The following is a 19,910-nucleotide window of genomic DNA, read 5'->3' as shown; positions in this document are numbered from 1 at the left end:
TCAAACTGGCATCTAATCTCTCCTAGGTGCTTGGCAGACAGAAGAGCCATCACTTAAAGGGATCATAATTACAAATAGCAAAAATTAGACGTCATTACGTTTAATACAGCAGTGCCTTCATTACACGATAGCTACATACCAAGTTACTTGACTTTTGTTAGTGAAGAGGTCAGAGGGACTGTGGCAGTTCCTACCTGTGCACCTCTGCTGATGTTTCCCTCCTTGAGGTAGACTGGCCTTCCTCACCTCCTTACAAAGCCAACAGAGGGTTTTCCCTTGCTATTGCCTTTCTAAATTGGCAGCAATGATGGCAGCCTCTCAGTTTTTCTGTTGTTCTCATCTATACGCTGTAAATTTCAGATCCATACATTTATTCATCATAAACAGTCATCTGATTCTCATTCCCCTCTTCTCCCCCTAATAGTGGATCCAAACTACACTCAGTCACCAACACATCTGGCTCTTGTGTTCTGGAGGAACTCTTGGACAACCTGAAGATCTTTTGTAAATCTCAGCCTGACAGCCACACGTTTAGGCCAATACCACAAGTGAAAATACCACTCTCAGAGGTCAGGGCAGGCAGAACACAAAGGTGGAATGTTGGCACAAGAGGAGACTTGCAGATGTAATGTTCAAGACTCACTTCGTAGTGTGGATGCTCTATACATCTGCAGGTTGGAATTGTTTATAATTACAGAAATGCCAGGCAGCTGTAGACTCTAGACTTTCTTTATCCTTTTGCTCACTGCTTCTTGGACATTTCACAACTTATTTGTATTTATTAAACCTTTTAGCAGCCCCAGGAGAAAGTTAAATAATAGGCTATGCTAAAGTTTCTGATTTTTTCATGGATTTAAATGTTCCATAGTCCCCATTTTTCATTTCTTCACCTGAAGAAAGAAGATTATTAGATTCATGTTGACAGAGGTCCCAGGTCTAAAGCATCCTTTTAAAAGATCATAATATCGTCATGAGGCAGCATGACTCTCCCCAGTTTTGATCATACATGTGAGCTGTTGCTCTCTATACTCAATGCGTCTATTTATATTTATGAGGACTCATACTTGACTCCAAGTCACTAGTCCAACAGAGCCTCATGTATCAATTTCCTTCAGAATTTCTCATTTGAGTAGACTTCATAAACGTTATGTTTCATGAGGGCAGAAACTATGGAATCCTCATTTCCAAGCAGAGTGCCCAGCACACAGAAGCATCCAATACATATTTGTAAATAATTATTTGACCGAATAAACTGAGAATGGAAAACATATAAACAAAATATTTGTGAATTCAGTTTTTCTGAAGGAAACTTCCATGATATATATTTTTCCCAGTAATACACTCCTTAGGATATTTTAAAGGTTTATTTTTGATGTTACATATTTAGCTGCTTTTCCACTTCCCTCTGTCTCTGGCATTGATTTTCAGACTGAGTTCACTTGCTTGGCAAGTGGGAGGACAAGTGTTATCGTGGATGTAAATCTTTCCCATTGAGGATAGCTTGATAGGGAAACCAGAGGCTGAACGGGATCTGTTTGTTTTTACTTTATGTGCAAATGTTCTCCTTACAAAATGGACTGAGTTATCTCATTTTCTAAAGAAAACCGATTTTTAAAAGTGGCAAATATTACGTGAAATAAGAGTAATCTGTTTTATAATTTGTGCCTATTACTTTAAATGACAACATATGATATTCATTTTTATGTATACATATGTACATGTTTTATGTAAGTACATTTATACATTACAGACACACATATATATGTGTATATATATACATATACACACACACACACATACACACATACATATTTTTTCCTTTCTGAGAGAGCAAGGAAAAAGATTTGATATTACAATCATGTAACATTCTGTGGCATCACTGTAATAGTGAGATGGATATTTGTAATTAGCACTTGACTGCTGTTTATTAAATTGCCTTAAAAGATTCATATGGACAGCGTCAGTTACATAATTGAATTACAAATGACTATGTCTATAACATAAAAAACCCAATATTATGAATTTTGTAACTGGTTACTGCTTGTTATTTTAAGATGATGATTGCTGTCTTATCTGAAAGCTCTGTTTCTGGAGTTGATATTTTAAAGAAATAGCCTGAACTGGAAACCTGACAGTTTTTCATCATCCCAGGTCTTTCCCTTTCCTTCTCTCCCCCTTGTCCCTTTTTCTTCTCCCTAGTCCTTTTTTGTTCAACTTATAAAGTGTTACCTATCTGGATTGCATTTTCTGCAACTTTAAGGACAAATAATCGCACAATGTTTCAAATCCAAAAGCAGATATTTTGTGTGGTCAATTACATGGCTATCGCTTAGTTGGAATAATCATGTACTCCCCTAAGTGAAGACAAGGTGACTGGATTTATGGCCCCAGGCCCATCCCAATTATTTACAGAATTTCATATTATGCTCCTATCTTTTATAAAGAGTTGATGTAACAAACAGTTATACGGAATAATCTTTCTGCATCTTTTGTAAAAGAGCCTTTAAAGGCATTATGCATTATATTAGTGTTTGTTACTCAAGGATCCTAACAATACAATCCTTGAACATAGAAATTCCATGTGATGCAAAAGTTTGTTCACTTGTTTTCTTTTTGGATGAGTCGGATTGTTTTCTTTAATGAGATGTTTAAAGCTATGTAATTATGGTCATTGGCCATCACATTTCTAGAGTCGCAGATTGTATTAATCTCCTCAGATCGCTGCCTATTAGTGATTGTACTGACCATTAACACTCTTCTAGATGGTGAACAAGGAAGGACGCTAAAATTCTGACCAAGCATTCTGAGGGTTACTTATACATTTTATTTATTTAAGCCACCCTGACTCCTATCTGTCCTGGTAATGTAGGGTTGCATTCACTTAAGTCAGGCTTTTATATTTATGCCTTTTGCTTTGGAGAATATAATATCTGAATTAAAGACTGGAATTATTAATTATAATATTAGGCACCATAGATACTGACATTATTTACTAAGTGCTATGTGAAGCTCTTTATATGTTTAAATCATTTCATCTTCGACCCTTTAGAGTTGGTATTACTTTCCTCATTTTATTGATCAGTAAACAGAGAGTTTAAGTAATTTATCCAAGGTCACACAGCTAGTAAGTGGTAGAATTGAGTTCAATATAGGAAGTTTGACTCCTGGCTAGTCTGACTCCAAATTTAAGATGATGGGAAGGATCTCAGAGATCTTGGGAGGTGTGTAAAACTATATATATATAGATATATATATATATATAGATATATATATATATATAAAATTTTCCCCTCAGTTCCTGGCACAGAGGTCCTAAATCCCTTGGAATTTCCTGGGTGATAGAAGTGTCTTTTGTTCTAATGAGGTAACTCTTGGGGGACTCCTAGCTAGCTTCAGGTTAGGGGATAGGGGTTGGTCACCAGAAAGACCAAGCCATGATTAGAAGCTTAGAACTTTCAGCCCCTCCTCTCTCTATCCTCCACGAAGGGAGAGGGGCTAGAGTTGAGTTAATGACAAATCATGCCTACATGTTGAAGCCTCCATAAAAATCTCTAGTATGGGGTTCAGAGGGCTTCTGATGAACACATCCTTCCTGGAGGTGTCACACCCCAACTCCACAGGGACAGAATGTCCTGCACATGGGACCCTTCTGGACCTCCCTCTATGTACCTCTTCATCTGGCTGTTAATTTGTGTGCTATATCATATCCTTTATTATACAATAAATCAGTAAGTGTAAATAGGTGTTTCCCTGAGTTCTGTGAGCCATACTAGCAAATTATCAAACCCAAGGAGGGGGTCATAGGAACACCAGTTTATAGTTGGTTAGTCAGAAGTACAGACGACAGCTTGAAACTTGCAATTGGTATCTGAAGTGGAGGCAGTCTTGTGGGGTTGGACCCTTTGCCTGTGGGATCTGCTGCTAACTCCTCAGAGATAGTGTCAGAACTGAACTGAATTGCAGGGCACCAAGCAGGGGTTGCAGAATTCCTTGAGGTGTGGAAAATCCATACTTCTGGTGTCAGAAGTGTTGTGAGTGTGGTAGGAGTATGAGAGTAAAGGAGGAACACACAGGAGTGTTTTCCCTATACAGGAGATAAATGTCTTTCACTTGCCCCACTGCTCCCCATGCCCTCTGCATGACAGACATTGCCAATTGTTGGTAGAATCCTTTTCTACTGAGTCTAGACCCAGTCTTGGAATTGTTCTTAGTTTTTGCCCCAGGTGATGATTACCTGTTAAATGATTGGCACCTGTGTTGAAATCTATTTATCATCTATGTAGATCTAATCTGCCTCTTTCACAGAAGGACTTATGCTAAGTGCTCCAGCAGAAACTGGCTAGATGTTCACCAACCCACTCTTTATTCTTCCTACATGCACGGGTAGGCTATGATTCCAGCTTTCCTTCCAAATAAGTATGGCCACATAAGTGTTCTAATCAATAAAACGTGACCCCTCCTGATATGTACCATTTCTGAGTCTAACCTTAAAAGTATCCTATGTGCTCTCCTCCATTCTCTTCTTCATCCACTTGTTTGATTCCTATGAGCACAGTGACTCTATAAGCCACCTGAGGAAGCTGATAGAGTCAAAGGGTGGAAGGAGTCTGGGTCTCTGAATCACCTCTTTGATGAAACCTACCTTCCAGTCATAAACACCTGTTTGGGTCTTACGTGAAGAAGAAACAGACTTCTGTTATGTTCAGGCCATTAAAATTTTTTATTGTGTTTGTTACAAAACCTATTGTTACAAAACAAGGGTCATACAAGATCACATCATTAGCAAGTTTCAGAGCCAGAATTTGAATCTGAGTCTTTTAAAGTCCAAATTCTTCCCACAGTGATATCTTATTGATAATTTAAAATATTATCCATGTTAATGATAATTCACATGACCTTATTTCAGACCTTATTTCAACCTACATTGTCTCCAGTTATAACCCTACCAAGTTTTGAGTTCATCTGCAAAAAGTCTTCTTCCACCTCTAAAAAAACTCAGTATCTTCCCACTGATGACTTCAGGACTAGACTTCCCCATCCTCTCATCTGGCTTACAATTCCTGCCCAAGTACAAAGCATAAACGGTGACATCAAGTCAGGCTTTCTTAAGTGTGTCCTGGGGAACAATTTCTGTGGGATGTTAGCAGGTTTGGTGCCTAAATAAAATATTCCATGGTCAAGTACATTTGGGAAATCCTAGATTAAATAAAATGAGAAGGTGTCTTCTCTATAGGAATATCTTTTAATAGGATAATATGCCCTGAGATTCTCTAAAATAGCGGTAAAGTCAGTAGCATTTTGCAAACTTATTGATGACAGAGCCCCTTCACAAAGAGTATATCAAGGAACTGATGTTCCGTTGAACACATTTTGGAAAGCACAAGCCTAAGTGTATTGGGTCATACCCATAATCGCTGGTATGAATCTAATATGTCTTGGAATTTAGCCCCTCTGCCCAAGGAGACTTTTGTTTCTGGTTTGTGTACTGTCTATTCCTGACATTTGACAAATAATTACTCCTTGACCTTTGTCTGGTTTGGGCTACTAATCCTGTATCCTCTGGCTCTCTTCAAGACTTGACAACAGACTTTATTTTGTGGACAGCTCTGCCACCCTTTGTCTGTCTTGTTGCTGCCCTACCTGACAGAACATAAATGTTTCCCTTCATTGATTGTGTGTATTTTTTTTTTTTTTTTTTTTGCGGTACGTGGGCCTCTCACTGTTGTGGCCTCTCCCGTCGTCGTGGAGCACAGGCTCTAGACGTGCAGGCTCAGCGGCCAGGGCTCACGGGCCCAGCCGCTCCACGGCATGTGGGATCTTCCCAGACTGGGGCACGAACCCGCGTCCCCTGCATCGGCAGACGGACTCTCAACCGCTGCGCCACCAGGGAAGCCCGATTGTGTGTATTTATAGTATTAATTCTTGTTTCAATAGAACACCCCAAATAAAGGGTAGAGTTGGGTAGTATTAGTAACATAAAGAGACAATTCTTACTGGCCTACTTAAATATCAATGTCAATAAAATACAGTGGAGTTACACTATATGGACATTTATATTATGTGAATTCAAGTAGATATACTTAGCACCCTGGCCCCAGATAGTGAGAAAAAATAGTTTAAATGCAAGGCAGTTAGTTAGATTTTATGTTAGGGAATGCCATTACTGGGGGTCTCTTACATTTTAAAACTTGCATAATCCAAAATTAATTTTTCATAAAACTGATGAAGGAAGGTATTCCTTTGCTGTCTGAAGTGGCACCACCATGGGCTGTAGAAAAAAAAACATGGTTCCCAATTCACCTGGCCCTCAAGATTTAAAATTGTGTGATTGTTAATATAAAAAAAGATTCTTTTCGTATTTCTATTATTTCAAAAGCTGCCAATCTTGTGAGAATTTATTAATATTTTTATGTTGTACTCTTTCAAATTTGCATAACTCTGATTTTATAAATTGCTACTACATAGTGGTGTGGGTGCTTTCACTCACCATCCCACTCCATTTGCACAGTGATTTAATCTGTTAGGAGATATGACTGCTATTTCTTTCTTTCCTGTGTGCCTTTCATAGTAGAAGATATTACTGTCCCATAAATGCAAACCAACAATTTCATCTGGCCTCACCCGAAGAAACTGAAATCTATTGAATGCTCGCAAAATGCTATGCTGAATTTACTGAACATTATGTTAGTCTCCAAAATGTCACGTAGTTTTAAGATATTTTCAAAGATAATTTTGAATATACATGATTCTTCTCTTTCTGTGCCAACTTTACAATTTTATCTCTCACATAAGATGTGAATCTACTTGAAGATAATGGACATTATTTGTTGCCAACCCAGCATCCACTATTCCCTCCTTTCTTCCTAACAAACCCCTATTTTAGTCAGGTATCTACCCTCATATGACTAAAGGGAAGATGATCCTGATACCAGTTCCAGGAGTAGATCTTGATTTGTCTAAGGTTGTAATGGTAGTCCCACCCCCCTTGCCAGTGATTGGTTTCAGACTGGTTGAGTAACCCAGTTATGACCTATGAGATACAAGATAGTCAGTTGAGGGGTTTCTGGAAAGATTTCCTTAATTCTCAGAAAGGGACTGAGATAGTAATAGTCCGTCTTCTTCCTAAGCCATGTTGCTGGGTCTGGATATGACTCCAATAGTCATTGCCATCTTGCTACCAGTCCTCTGAGGATGTCAACATTAAGAGTGGAAGAGAGCAGAGATGGATAAACCCTAGGTCCTTGAAGATGTTGCTCTGTTATTGAATCAATCAGTCATGAAGTCTCCCCAACTTCTTCCTTTTAGATAATATTATCAGTTAGCTTGGGCTGCCATAGATTGGATGGCTTAAACAAAAGAAATTTATTTCTCTCAGTTCCAGAGAAGGAAGTCCAAGATCCAGGTGCCAGCTGATTTGGTTTCTGTGAGGACTCTCTTCCTGGCTTGCAGACGGCCTGCCTTTTAACCTTCTCACTCTCCTCACATGGCCTTTCCTTGGTGTATGCCCAAGAATAGAGTTCTCTCTCTCTTCCTCATTTTATAAGGCCAGCCTTATAATTAGGATTCCACCCTTATGACCTCATTTAACCTTAATTACCTCCTAAAAGCCCTGTCGCCAAATATAATCACATTGGGGGGTTTAGGGCTTCAAGATATGAATTTGGGGGGATACAATTCAGTCCATATCAGATAATATAACAAATGTCCATATGTTGTTTAAACAAGTTTAAATTGGTTTTTCTGTTATGTATTACTAAATATACCCTAACAGATGTCATATCTTATGAAGCAATACACAAAGGATAATGTCTAATTCATGACATATAACAGAAGATCAAGGGCTATTTTCCTTTTCTCAGAACAAAGCAGTTGTCGAGTTAAAAATGGTTAGTCCATTGCTGTTACAGGGCATTTCATGAACTGCTGATTGTACATATATGTGGTATCATGCTAACATAAACAGTCCAGCCCTTAGGGAGTTTTAAGTTATAAAAGAAACATTTTTCTAAGATCATGTGCTCTGATATAAAAACCATACTCTAGCCCAGTTGTATCATTATAAAGTTCTGGCAAGCCAAGAGACGTTAGTTGGTGATTTTATCAGGCAAGACTTCTAACTAATGCTTGATGAAACCATCACTGCACCATAAAACACCGTAACAAATTGCAGTGACTATTCCTTTCAAGAATTTAGTCATTTTAGATCATTAACGTTTATTTCACAAAAAGCAATTTCTTAGCAATCACTACAGTCCTACAAATAAGAATATACTTTCACCTTTGTGCATGAAATGAATGTTATGTTTATTCTTGCAATTCAAATCTAATTTTAATAACTATCTTCAACAAAGAAGGTGGCGTGTAGACTTTATCCCATTCTAGTACAGCTCATATGAAACGTTTTACCTATTATTTTAGTTGCATTGTATACAAAGTAATTTTATGCAGTTTTCCAGGTGAAAATTAAATAAATACAATTATATTGAAGTGAAGGATTTTCATAACATAGTAAAATTCACTTTTTATATCTAGCCTGGGAAGTGGAAAGAGCAGCACTCGTCAAATTTTAAAAACAAAACCAAACAAACAAAAGCAAACTCCACCAAGAAATAAATGATGAGAGATAAATTTGCATATAGATGGATCCATATTAAAGCAATAGAACTTGGGCCATTTTGAAATCTTAAACCTTCTGACACTATTTTCATAAACTCAGTAATACAAACCATGTGGTGAATGATTTTCTGAAAAACTTTGCTGGTTTCACTGTGTATTTTATTATTGGCCAAATGTGACATTAAATTTTATCCCCTGTGGCTTGGAGTTAAATGCTTGCTCTGTTCAGAATGGCAACACTCAATTAAACAGCATTTTTCATGATCTACACCCACCATTGTTACTGTATTTAAGGAAAATAATGGGGGTACTGACCTATATTGCGTTTCTTATTATCAATGGAGATGAAGCGAATGCAGGGATTACTGGTGATGTACTGCCCAGCCCAAGGGACATCAATCTTCGTGCCAGCTTCATAAAAGAGGCCCAGCGCGTAGCGAGAGGAGTAGCTCACAGACTCCAGTTGCTGCCTTTGGCATTCACTAATTACTGTGGAAGAAAAAGTACAGGGCATCAAACTTTAAACTATCATCTTTCCTTTTAGTACATCAAATACAAAACTCCTTTAAACCAGTTCCAACTGTTTCTACCGACTCCAGCTCACTTATGATGAATTTTGAAAGGTAATGTAAAATAGCATCAGGTCTAATTTCTTTGCAGAGTGATTACTGTCCTTGGCACACTTGTTTTTATCAAGCTGTAGGTCCAAAGTCTTTAGACTGGCATTTAAGTCTCTCAAAATCTGACACCAAGTTGCTTTTCTAGCTTTGTGTCCTAATTATTATCCTGGGACTGGCTGGCAACATTATAGATTCCATACACTGAGCAGGGTTTTTGCCAACACTTAACACAAGCATTTCACCCTATTTTAACAACCACCGTATAAGGTAGAATATTATTCCCATGTTACCAGTGAGGAGACTAATGCTCCATCTCTTATGGACTTCTTTAAGTTCTTCCATGTCATACAGCCATTTGTTTGCCTGTCATCTTTCTGTCAGTGGACTATCATAGTTTCTTAAGCACAGGGACCATACCTTAGTCTTTTTTGTTATAGTCCTCTACCCTATTAATTACAGAAATACAAAGGAGGAAAGTATAAAGAGATAGAAAGGCAAACACAGACAGGCAAAGTTAGTTAAAATGTAGGAGGTAAATAATCAACAAATGGAAAGACTGGGAAAGTAATTAGGCAGGTTTGGGTTCAAATCCTGACTCTACCACTTACTGGGTAGGTGACCGTGGGCAAGCCACTTATTCTAATTACAGTCCTTTTGTCTTTAAGTGGCAAAAATAGTACAGGATGCATTAATCTGTTGTGAGGATTACACGAATAATGCATAGCACAGTGCTTGGCATATGATAAGTGTTCAGTAACCATTTTTTCTATTATAGAGAGAAAAATATTTAGCAAAATGGGACAATGCTCCATCCTGGGATGAAGAACGAAAAGACTTCCCTCACGTTTTAATTTCCATCTCCAGTCTTCCTACCTTTAAGGGTCTCAGGGAGCTGCTTGTTCATGTACCACATTAATAATTTGGGTTTCAGAGAAGGCAATAGTTCTATTCTGAAGGCTTAAGTCAGGCCAGTTCAGAAATGGAGCATATGAAAAATTCTCATTTAATTGGTGAAAAATATCCTAATCTAAATCAGTAGGGATTGGCAAACCTCAAGGATGGGGGTAACTTTAGCTAAACCTTAGAGAAGTGGCTTTAGGAGGAAGAGAGAAAACATGAAGGATACTCAAATTATTTAAGCACAGTAATAGTCCTACACATTATCACAGCATATTCTCGGCTACAAAACATTTTTAGAACTAAGACCTCATTTAATCTTCACAAAAGTCCTGCAAGAGCTACCATTCTAATTTTACATCTCTGTGAAGCTGAGATTCAGAGAGGTTAAGTAATTTTCCCTAGGTTACACAGCTTCCAAGTCTGTGCGGTCAGGATGAAGCTAGAATTCCCGCATTGGAGTCATGCCCGTCTTCTTTACTCCACACTTCCCCTCCTGATCTGTAAGTTAGTCTGAGCTTCAAAATGAACTTTAGCATTTCTTTCTATTCTGACATTAATGGTTATTTTGTACTCAGAAGTAAAAGCCATCATTCCCTTAAACCATCATTTTCTGTCTTAATAAAAGATTTATCTACTTGATGAACAAATGATCTTTTGACACTGGCCTTGTTACACTCAATGTATCCTGGGCTTCATTTTATTATTTACTCTACTTTTAGAGTTATGGGGCCCGATATTATGGTTACTGCTTTCTGAGCTGGAGGAGGTGAAGGAGACTAACACTAGCAGTTGAGCACGTATTGTGTATTTGGGGGGTTATCACTAAGTTTCCCATTTTTTCAATTAAAAAAAATAAACCTACAAAAGAGTGAAGTCAGTTATTTAGCAACTGAAAGGGCCTAAAACTCTTTTTTGAAAAAAATTTTTTTTTTTCTTTTTACCAAAACCGAAGGGTCAACTAGGTTGACAACCAAACTGGACCTTTTCCTCCCCGCCACACACATTTGCACATTTAGCTAGTTTTTAGACAAGCTGCCAAGTGGCAAATCCCACTGGGAAGACTTTGAAAAGGTAATTGATATCTATATAGAAACAGAGGTTAACCTTAAACACCCTTGTCTGCTTCAGGGGCTCTACAATTCATTCTGAGAACAGGGAGGTGAGACTTTTGACTCAAACAATCTCAACTTCTGAACATATTCATTTACAAAAAAACTTACCTTCAGGGCCCAGAAAGTTTATCATTGTTGCAGGACCTAACAAAGTGGTTTTATTTTGTTTGAAAAAATTTTTAATGCAAAATGCTGGAGGGAGCAGCCCTAGGTCATGGATACATATATTTTGGCAAGAAAAATAATAGGTTCTTTACTATTGTGTATTCAAAAGGGCCATATATCCACAAAATAAGGCTCATATAAAAGTGCCTGATTCCAATATAATGAATCTTTACCAGGACGTCATCCTCATTTAATTCTGAACCACTAGGATTATATAATCTCTGTAATTATACACACACAAACACACATACATGTATTATATATATATAATACATGTATGTGTGTTTAATAATATATTTTATTTATATATATTTTATATATAATATAAAATATATATATTTTATATATTTTTATATAATAATATATTTTATGGCTATCTGATGTAAATAAAGTGGCTATAAATTGCATTGAATGGGGTAGCTTACATTCATACTTCTGTCAGTTAGGAGAACTGTCCTTATCCCATTCTCCTTGTGCCTATGCCTGTGTGTGCACACATGTATGTACATGTGGGTATGGGGGAGGGGAAGAACAGAGGGAGAAAGGAAGAGGTGGGGAGAGCAAAACAGAAGACCGGACCTGTACTCCTCAATAACATCAAGAGAGTAATTTCATTTTTTTGTTTTCTAATGTAATTTTATTCTTTTAGTCTCCTAACATATAAAAGAGGGCTAGACATACATATTCTGCCTTATTTCCTGTGTGGTTTGGTGATGATCTCATTCATTCGTTCATTGCCTACTTTATGGTGCCAGGTATCGTTCTAGATGTGAGGGATATAATAAAGAAAGATAAAGTTCCCGCTGTCAGGTAGCTTACGTACTAGTGGTAGAGAGACCGATTATCAATAAATAACTAAGTAAATGGTATGTCAGTTGGTGATAAGAACTATAAAGAAAATCAAAGCCAAAGGGATGAGAGTGACAGGTCTGCGTAGTGAGGCTACTTTAAATAGGCTGTCAGGGATATATGTCTCCTCTGAGGATTTTATTCTGATTGACAGGGGAACCATTCCTACTGGTTATAAGCCAAGGACAAATATGACCTGGCTTCTGCTTTAAAAATTGTCATTCTGGCTATAGGTGAAGACTGCAGGGATGCATGAGAGGAACTGGGGCAAACAGCTATTGCAGTAGTCTTAGATGGGAGGTAACAGTAGAGAAGGTCAGAGGTGGTTACATTTTGGATGTAATATATGTGTGTCTGTATGTGCATGTGTGTGTGTGTGTGTGTGTGTGTATACATATGCATGTATAAATACATACCTTTGAATTATATATATTTTATAAATATATGTGTGCATGTATTATATATATACGAATGGCACATACACACACATACATATATATAATGTAATTTTAACTGAGGTTTAATATGACTACAGAAAAATAGGCCTTGAATTTTCATAAAGTGAATGCACCAGTATAATCACCAGCCAGATTAAGAATCAGATCATTACCAGAACCCCAGAAGCTACCTTCTTCCTCCTTTACAGGTACTCCTTGCCAAGGGTAATCAGTAATCCTGAATTCTAACACCATAGATTAGTTGAGCTGTTTCTGAATGTCACATAAGCAGAATGATGTTGTATGTACTCTTTGTGTCTGGCTTCTTTCACTCAATATCATGCTGGTGACATTTTAATTGCTGTTACACGTAGTTGTACTTAATTCTCCTTATGGGACAGTATTGCTTATATGTATCTATCCATTCTACTATTGATGGACATTTGGACTGTTTGCAGTTTTGGGTGATTACAGAGGTACTGTGAAGAACATATGTATGTGCTTCTCTTGGGTGTATACTAGTATAGGAATTCCTGGATAGTGGGGTTCCTTATGTTCAGCTCTGGTAGCTACTGCCAAATGGTTTTCTAAAGTGTACCAATTTGTGCTCCCACCAAGGGTGTATGAAAGTTTAGTTGCTCTACATCTCCATCCACATTTGCTACAATCTGCCTTTTTAATTTGGGATGTAGTGATATCCCATTGAGGTTTTAATTTGTGTTCCATGACGACTAATATTTGGAAGCTTTTCCATGTTTATTTGGATATTCTTTTATGAGTGCCTGTTCAAATCTTTGCTTATTTTTCTTCTGGGTTATCTGCCGTTTTCTTATTGCTACGTAGGAGTTCTTTATATATTCTGGATATGAGTCTTATATGTGAATTATAAAAGCTTTTCCCCCCTCAGTAGCCTGTCTTTTTACTCTCTTAATAGTGCGGTTTGATGAACAGAGTTTTAATTATAATTTAGTACAATTTACCATTTTTTCATTTATAGTTAGCCCATTTATGTTCTGTTTAAGGACTCTGCCTACTCCAGGGTCTTGAAGATATTCTCTTATTTATTTTCTCTCAGAGCTTTATTGGTTTACCTTTCATAGGATTTTGGATATATTTTGAAGATAAATCAGCCAGAATTCCTGTTGGCTTGAAAAGGTGGTGTGAGGGAAAGAGATCAAATGAGAATACATGGAACACTACTTCTCACCTACCCTAGTTAATAAACAACAACTTTGTTGTTCTACAATTTTAAAAGTTACAATATAAAAATAAGACACTACATTATAAGCAACTTGAGGAAAAAGACTGTGCCTCATGACCTTTGTGTGTCCAGATCCCAGGACAATGACTGATGCAATGTGGGCATTCCATAAATATTGATGAATACATGTCTATTTTAGAATATTTGGAAAGTACACATAGGTATAAGGAGGCAAAAGGGAAAATAATAAACACTATATTCTCATTATCGAAACAGCTATCAATATTTTGACACTTTTTCTTCAGTATTTTCCCGACTTTTTCCCTTAAACATGGCTGTGACCATATAGTACATACAATTTTATATACTGCATTTTACAAAATATCTCATTGTAAACATAATTTTTAATGCCCCCATACAATTTTAAGGAATGGATGTTGTGTAATTTGAATTTAACCACTTCATTAATGTTGGACATTTGTTTCCTTTTTGGTCCCTTATAATTAAAGCTGTTATGTACATCTTTGTGCATAGATCTTTATTTACGTTTCTGATTATTTCCTTAAGACAGAATATTGGAAGTGGAATTACTGTTAAATTGACATTCAGAAAGATGCACCAATTTACACTTCCAACAACAGTGTATAAAAGACCCATTTCACTGTTTCCTTGCCTGTGATTATTAAATTTTCTCTTGATAACTTAATAGGAAAAACAGATCTCATTTTAGTTTTAATATATATTTCTTTACCGACGAGACTAAACATTATTTGTATATCTACTAGTGCACATAGTCTCTTTTGGAAAAAAATCTGTTCATGTTGTTCTGCTAATTGGTCTATTAAATTCTTCATGTTTTTAAGTTGATTTTTATCAATGGGTGATATAGAGATTCTCCATTTATTGTACATTATAAAATTTTTCCTATGTGCTGTGCTGTTTATTTTTAGTATTGTATATGATATCATAATATTTATTTAATCTGTTTTCTCCCCTTCCTTCCTTCCTTCCTCCCTCCCTCCATCCCTCTCTCTCTCTCTTTCATCTTTCTCTTTCTTTCTTTCTTTCTTTCTTTCTTTCTTTCTTCTTTCATTTCTGAAGGTCTGTGTTTTCATAAAAAAGTACTGCTCTCAACTGAATTTCTCCTTACCAAAGGCTGATGTTTTTTGGCATGACAATGAATATTTCAATATCGATAGTAAAACAAACACCTTTTAGCATTAAGTCGGCATTCATTATCAATATTGTAGTTCATGGTAAATGTTCACATTGATGGTCACTCTGTGCTAAAAGCAGTAACCTCCTTCTTAGAAGTTTTGTTGTTTATAGCCAGTTATAGAGGATTGCTAATTTCCCAATTTGCTACCATATATAAAGAATTTCAGCTCAGGGACAGTTGAAGTTAGGAAGTCAATTTGTATTATAATTATTTAAGCTCTGCATCAGGGAATACTGGCTGCTCTTGATTTGCTTATTATTGCTTTTATCTTTTATACTGAATTCCAAGAATGTCAACAAGTTTTATGCACAAATTCAATTCCTAATATTAGACCATCTAGTTCTGTGGGTACATGAAGCCAATAGTATTTTAGCCAGAGTAGCTGGTTTCTCTTTACTCAAAGTGGTTGTAGAAATAGTGTTGAAAGGCCCATTTTCCATGAATAGTTCTCCTAGCAGGCCAGTAGAGTGTGAACTTTCACCATTCGTGAGTCACCCCTCTCGTGTACAAGCGTCCCAGAGCCAGTCTCGTTTCACTTCACCTGGAATAAATTGAATGTTCATGTGGACTCTGTAGGTATAGAAGTCATAACTCCTGGAAGCACATTTTCAAATAGTTTTCTCAAGCAATAAATCTAAAGTTTATTGGGGACAGACTTCAGCAGTTATATCTATGTGGGATTTCCCCAGGGAAATATTTCTTTCATCCTGAGAAGTATCTCTGGAGTCAGAAAAATTTGGATTTGAGTTCTGGCTCTGACACAGAATCTGTGTGATCTTGGTCAAATTGCTTAATCCCTCTAAGCATCTGTTTTCCTATGAAATGAGAATGATAACAGTGCTGGCCTTAAAGGATTAAGAAAATTAAATGAGATAATATCAAGTGCTTAGCACAATGCCTGGCAAATTAAGTGTATTGCAAAAACCCAACACTAGAACTCTTGAATTTAAAAGCCTTTAGAGGTGTCTATATGTGTAACATACTTTATAAAAGATTTTTAAAAAGCCTTTAGAGGCAACATCCTAAGTTTCAAGCATATCAGGATAATACTAAAGTTATCTCTTTGGTAAGTGGAGTATACATACTGGATACACTTCACTTTTCAGAGCACAGGGTAAAAAAAAACAAAGCTTTTCTTTGAAAAGTAAGGAGTATTAAAGATGCTAAAACCATTTCAGATAATAGTTTTTGAAAAGTAAAATAAATTATGGGCTTCCTTAGCTATCTAATTTAGAATGCTGACTGTTTCAAAGATTTATCTTTTGAAAGGAATGAAAACCCATATTTTCTGTCATTATTCTAGTATGTCGGCATTACATTTTCTTAATCCTAATCCTATCCCAGGATTATATAAAAATGAAAGGTTTCAAACAAATAGACTTCTCTGTATTGTCTTTTGGTCACTTAATAAAAATATACTGATTAAAAATTTTGGATTAAGCTGGTTTCATACTCACATGTTTAGGGAGAACGCTAATCATTATCTGAATACAGATTTTAACAGGTGCATTCCATCTAGTTGCTACATATTGCTGTTTTCTGGAGGTCATTAGAACACATTAAAAATCATAGGCATCTTAGGACAATTAAGTTCATATCTAGTAAGAGAAGGTTATCATGTTTCCCAAATTTTGTGGGATCCTAAAATCAATGCATTAAGTGGCATGAAAAAGGGAAGAAAAGAAAGATACTTCCTACTCGCACTTCACCAGATGAATCAGAAAGTGAAGGAAATGTAAGAATTTAGGTGCTGACGTTTATTTGTCCCAGTGGGCATTCCAGAGTTGTGAGGTATTTGAGGGGATAGATACTAAATGGCTGTCTGGGTCAATACTGCCTTAATGAGAACATTTGCACTTCTCACAATTGTAAAGTTTTCTTCCCCTCTTTTTGGTGACCAGGTATACCACTAAAAATGTATTTGGTTTTCTGAAGTTCACAGGGTATTAATATGTTGGAATACTATGTACATTTAAAGAAGTCATAAACCGCATTTATTGCCTTGGTAAAAAAAAAAAAAAAATTCCATAAAACACTGAGACATAAAGATACTAAAGTTTCTAAGATCCAATAACACTTAATTGATCGTGACTTTATCTTACTTTGTGGTAAAAATAAAAATAAACAAGGCATTATTTTAGGAGCAAGTTCTTAGGCTTCCATGATTAAATAGGCCCGTCTGCTATAAAATGTCTCTGCAGTACTGTGAAAGCGAAAGCCCAAACGGTTAGTGCTGTTACCAGCACTGATGATGAATCAGGTTCCCTCCCCTCTCCCCAGTGATCCAGGAGGGATTTTTAATCCCTGCTGTTTCCCATCTCTCTAATCATAAGGAATAATCTGTCAAGGACAAAGAAAACATTGTTTTCTCTCTGGTCTCTGTTTCTGCTTTCTTGCCACTCTGTGAAAAAGAGGACTTAGCTATACAGATGTGCCTGTAGTTGGCTCTTCATAAAGTCTTTGACTTTCTTGCAATCATATGAAGTCTCTGCTGTTTCACAAACTCACTACCCACCCTCCTCTTTCTCTGGATGGAGGTTCTGTGAAACTAAAATGATAGTCAATTTTTTCTATAGCAACTAGTTCTAACCATGGGATTAGAAAAATAAACATTTTTTAATGTAGAAGCTGTTTCCTGAAAGAACATGGGATTATTTAACTCAAGCATTGTTTACTGTAAGTCCATTATGCATCCAGCACTATGCCAGTCACCATAAAATACCTCTTAACAAAACACTTAGAAGACTAGGATAGATTTTGGACTGAGACATTAAATAATTTTACCCTGGTGATTATCAATTTTATCCCTGGGAACCTTCTTTTTGGATTTCAGAATAGAAATGTGACTGGCTTTTCCTGTTCTCTTTGCAGAACACGTACAGTAAGTCTGGAAACCACAATAATAAGGTTGGAAAATGCTTGCCTTGTTTCCATACATTCTAAATTTTTAGATTATTATGCCATCATTCTTATTGTAGGAAAAGTGCTGAGTTTCAGATGAGAAAGAATATAATAATAAAGCATTGTGTGTACTCTTATACAAAATGTCACAGAATATCACACATATTTTACAGCTGCTCTTCCCAGCCTATCCATTTAATTACTTTATGGCCATGCCATTCATGAGCAATATAGTCATTCTAAAATTCATAATAGTAAAAACTTTATTACATGTCACCTCATATTTTTATACAGATATATATTTTTATATTTATGGCTAGAGTTAATTTATACAGGGGCAATGACTTGGAGAATTAATATTGTAATTCAAAACTTTCATAGTTTTAGAAATTAGAAAGCAGTATTTGCTAGGATCTGGAATCTTCAGTATTAAGGCAAAATGTCAGAGTCTGGTGGTGTAAGCTCTAGGACACTCGGACATATGTTCTCCTCGTACTTTCCAAATCCGCTAGCATCTTTTCTGTTTACATAATAACAACTCCCCACAATGCTTAGATAAAGCCAAAGCAAATAAAGTGGACTTGGGAAAAAAAAACTGTAAGTGGCACCAGACTTCATTTAGTGGAAGCCTACAGCATTTTACTTATTTTAAAACCAGCATACTTCCATAACTAACAAAAATCTCAATTTGATGAAAAGCACAATTGTTTTAAAAGCTTTTTTGTTAATTTACCGGTAAAATATTGTTCATTTTTCTTTGTTATCTTTGTTTTGTTCCCATTTAAGTTTTTACTGCCAGGTTTCAATCGTTTCCCCCTATTTCTCATCTTACCTTCACATCACTGTGAATGTTTAACATGAAAGATTTGACAGAGGTTATCCTTAATTGAACACTTGCATTTCTGAGCCTCAGCAAAAACCTTTCTGTGTATAAATAAGTGCATATCAATATAATGTGATACACATATTTCTCCTTACTGAGCGTCAGTTTCCTCAATCTGTTAAGTAGTGGTATGACCTAGCTTAAAGGGTTGTTATGAAGATTAGAAATTTTGTTCTAAATATTATTTTTAAAAGTTTTAGAAGTTTTATATTCTAAATATTATAAAATTATATATACACTTGGCACAAAATAGGGACAAATAAAAAGTAATAATAACAAGTATTGTTCTTGTTCTTGTCGCAGGGAAAGGGATTAACAAGATAGCCTTAACTGATATAGAAAGGTACAGGAAAGTATAGGAAGATACAGTTGTTAAAAGGACATTTAGAAGTGGGAGCAAGGAAGGAAGAAAACAGAATTTTTCCTAGCTCATCTTTGGAAAGATATAACTTTTATAGCCAATTGTATAGCCTCAAGGTGTTTGCTTCTGATCTATAACTTAACTTCATTTAAGCACTATTTTATAAAATTTATTAAAAAAATATTTTACTAGGTATGGGTTTTTACTAGGTATCTGTTATTAATCAAAGTTAGTATATAATTTATATTAATACAGTTAACCAAAGTATCTCTATAGGCTGGAACACAGTAGGTAGTTTTCTTCCTTCTTATGACATATTCCAGACTCATGGTTCTACCATTTGTGGTAGAAACATAAATTCCTCCTTTGCTTTCCTGTCCTCAAATACCTGTTTACTCTTTGCTTGCAGGTAAATGTGTACATCTGCTAGGGTATGATCTCCATGATGGGATGACAAATGGGATCTTATTGTATTATTTAAAGAGCAAATTCCAAAGATCAACTCTTTCTCCACACCTGTGTCTGCTTAGGGACATTAAAATGGAGCTAGTCTCATTGATTACAAGCAAATTTAGAGTAATATTATCGGATTACTTGCTGAAATCTTTTCAGACATATCTGGTTTCACCCTAGGTTATGGATATCT

General features: G+C 36.2%; 1 protein-coding gene and 1 long non-coding RNA gene across 7 annotated transcripts in view; one reads left to right on the top strand and one right to left on the bottom strand.

Moving 5' to 3' along the window:
* RNLS (renalase, FAD dependent amine oxidase) overlaps positions 1-19,910 on the bottom strand; it is a 266,454-nt gene that overhangs the window by 45,837 nt on the left and 200,707 nt on the right. The window contains exon 5 of the mRNA XM_024744819.1: positions 8,932-9,105. Within this exon, the coding sequence (XP_024600587.1) occupies positions 8,932-9,105 (174 nt within the window). The remainder of the gene's footprint in view (positions 1-8,931; positions 9,106-19,910) is intronic.
* The window catches only part of LOC112399585 (uncharacterized), a 443,663-nt gene that overhangs the window by 223,497 nt on the left and 200,256 nt on the right, over positions 1-19,910 (top strand). The gene's annotated exons all lie outside the window — the stretch shown is intronic.

Source organism: Neophocaena asiaeorientalis, unplaced genomic scaffold (genome assembly GCF_003031525.2).
Source record: "Neophocaena asiaeorientalis asiaeorientalis breed wild unplaced genomic scaffold, Neophocaena_asiaeorientalis_V1.1 scaffold131, whole genome shotgun sequence".
Taxonomy (NCBI): domain Eukaryota; kingdom Metazoa; phylum Chordata; class Mammalia; order Artiodactyla; family Phocoenidae; genus Neophocaena; species Neophocaena asiaeorientalis.
This window is presented reverse-complemented; position numbering and strand designations above follow the sequence as displayed.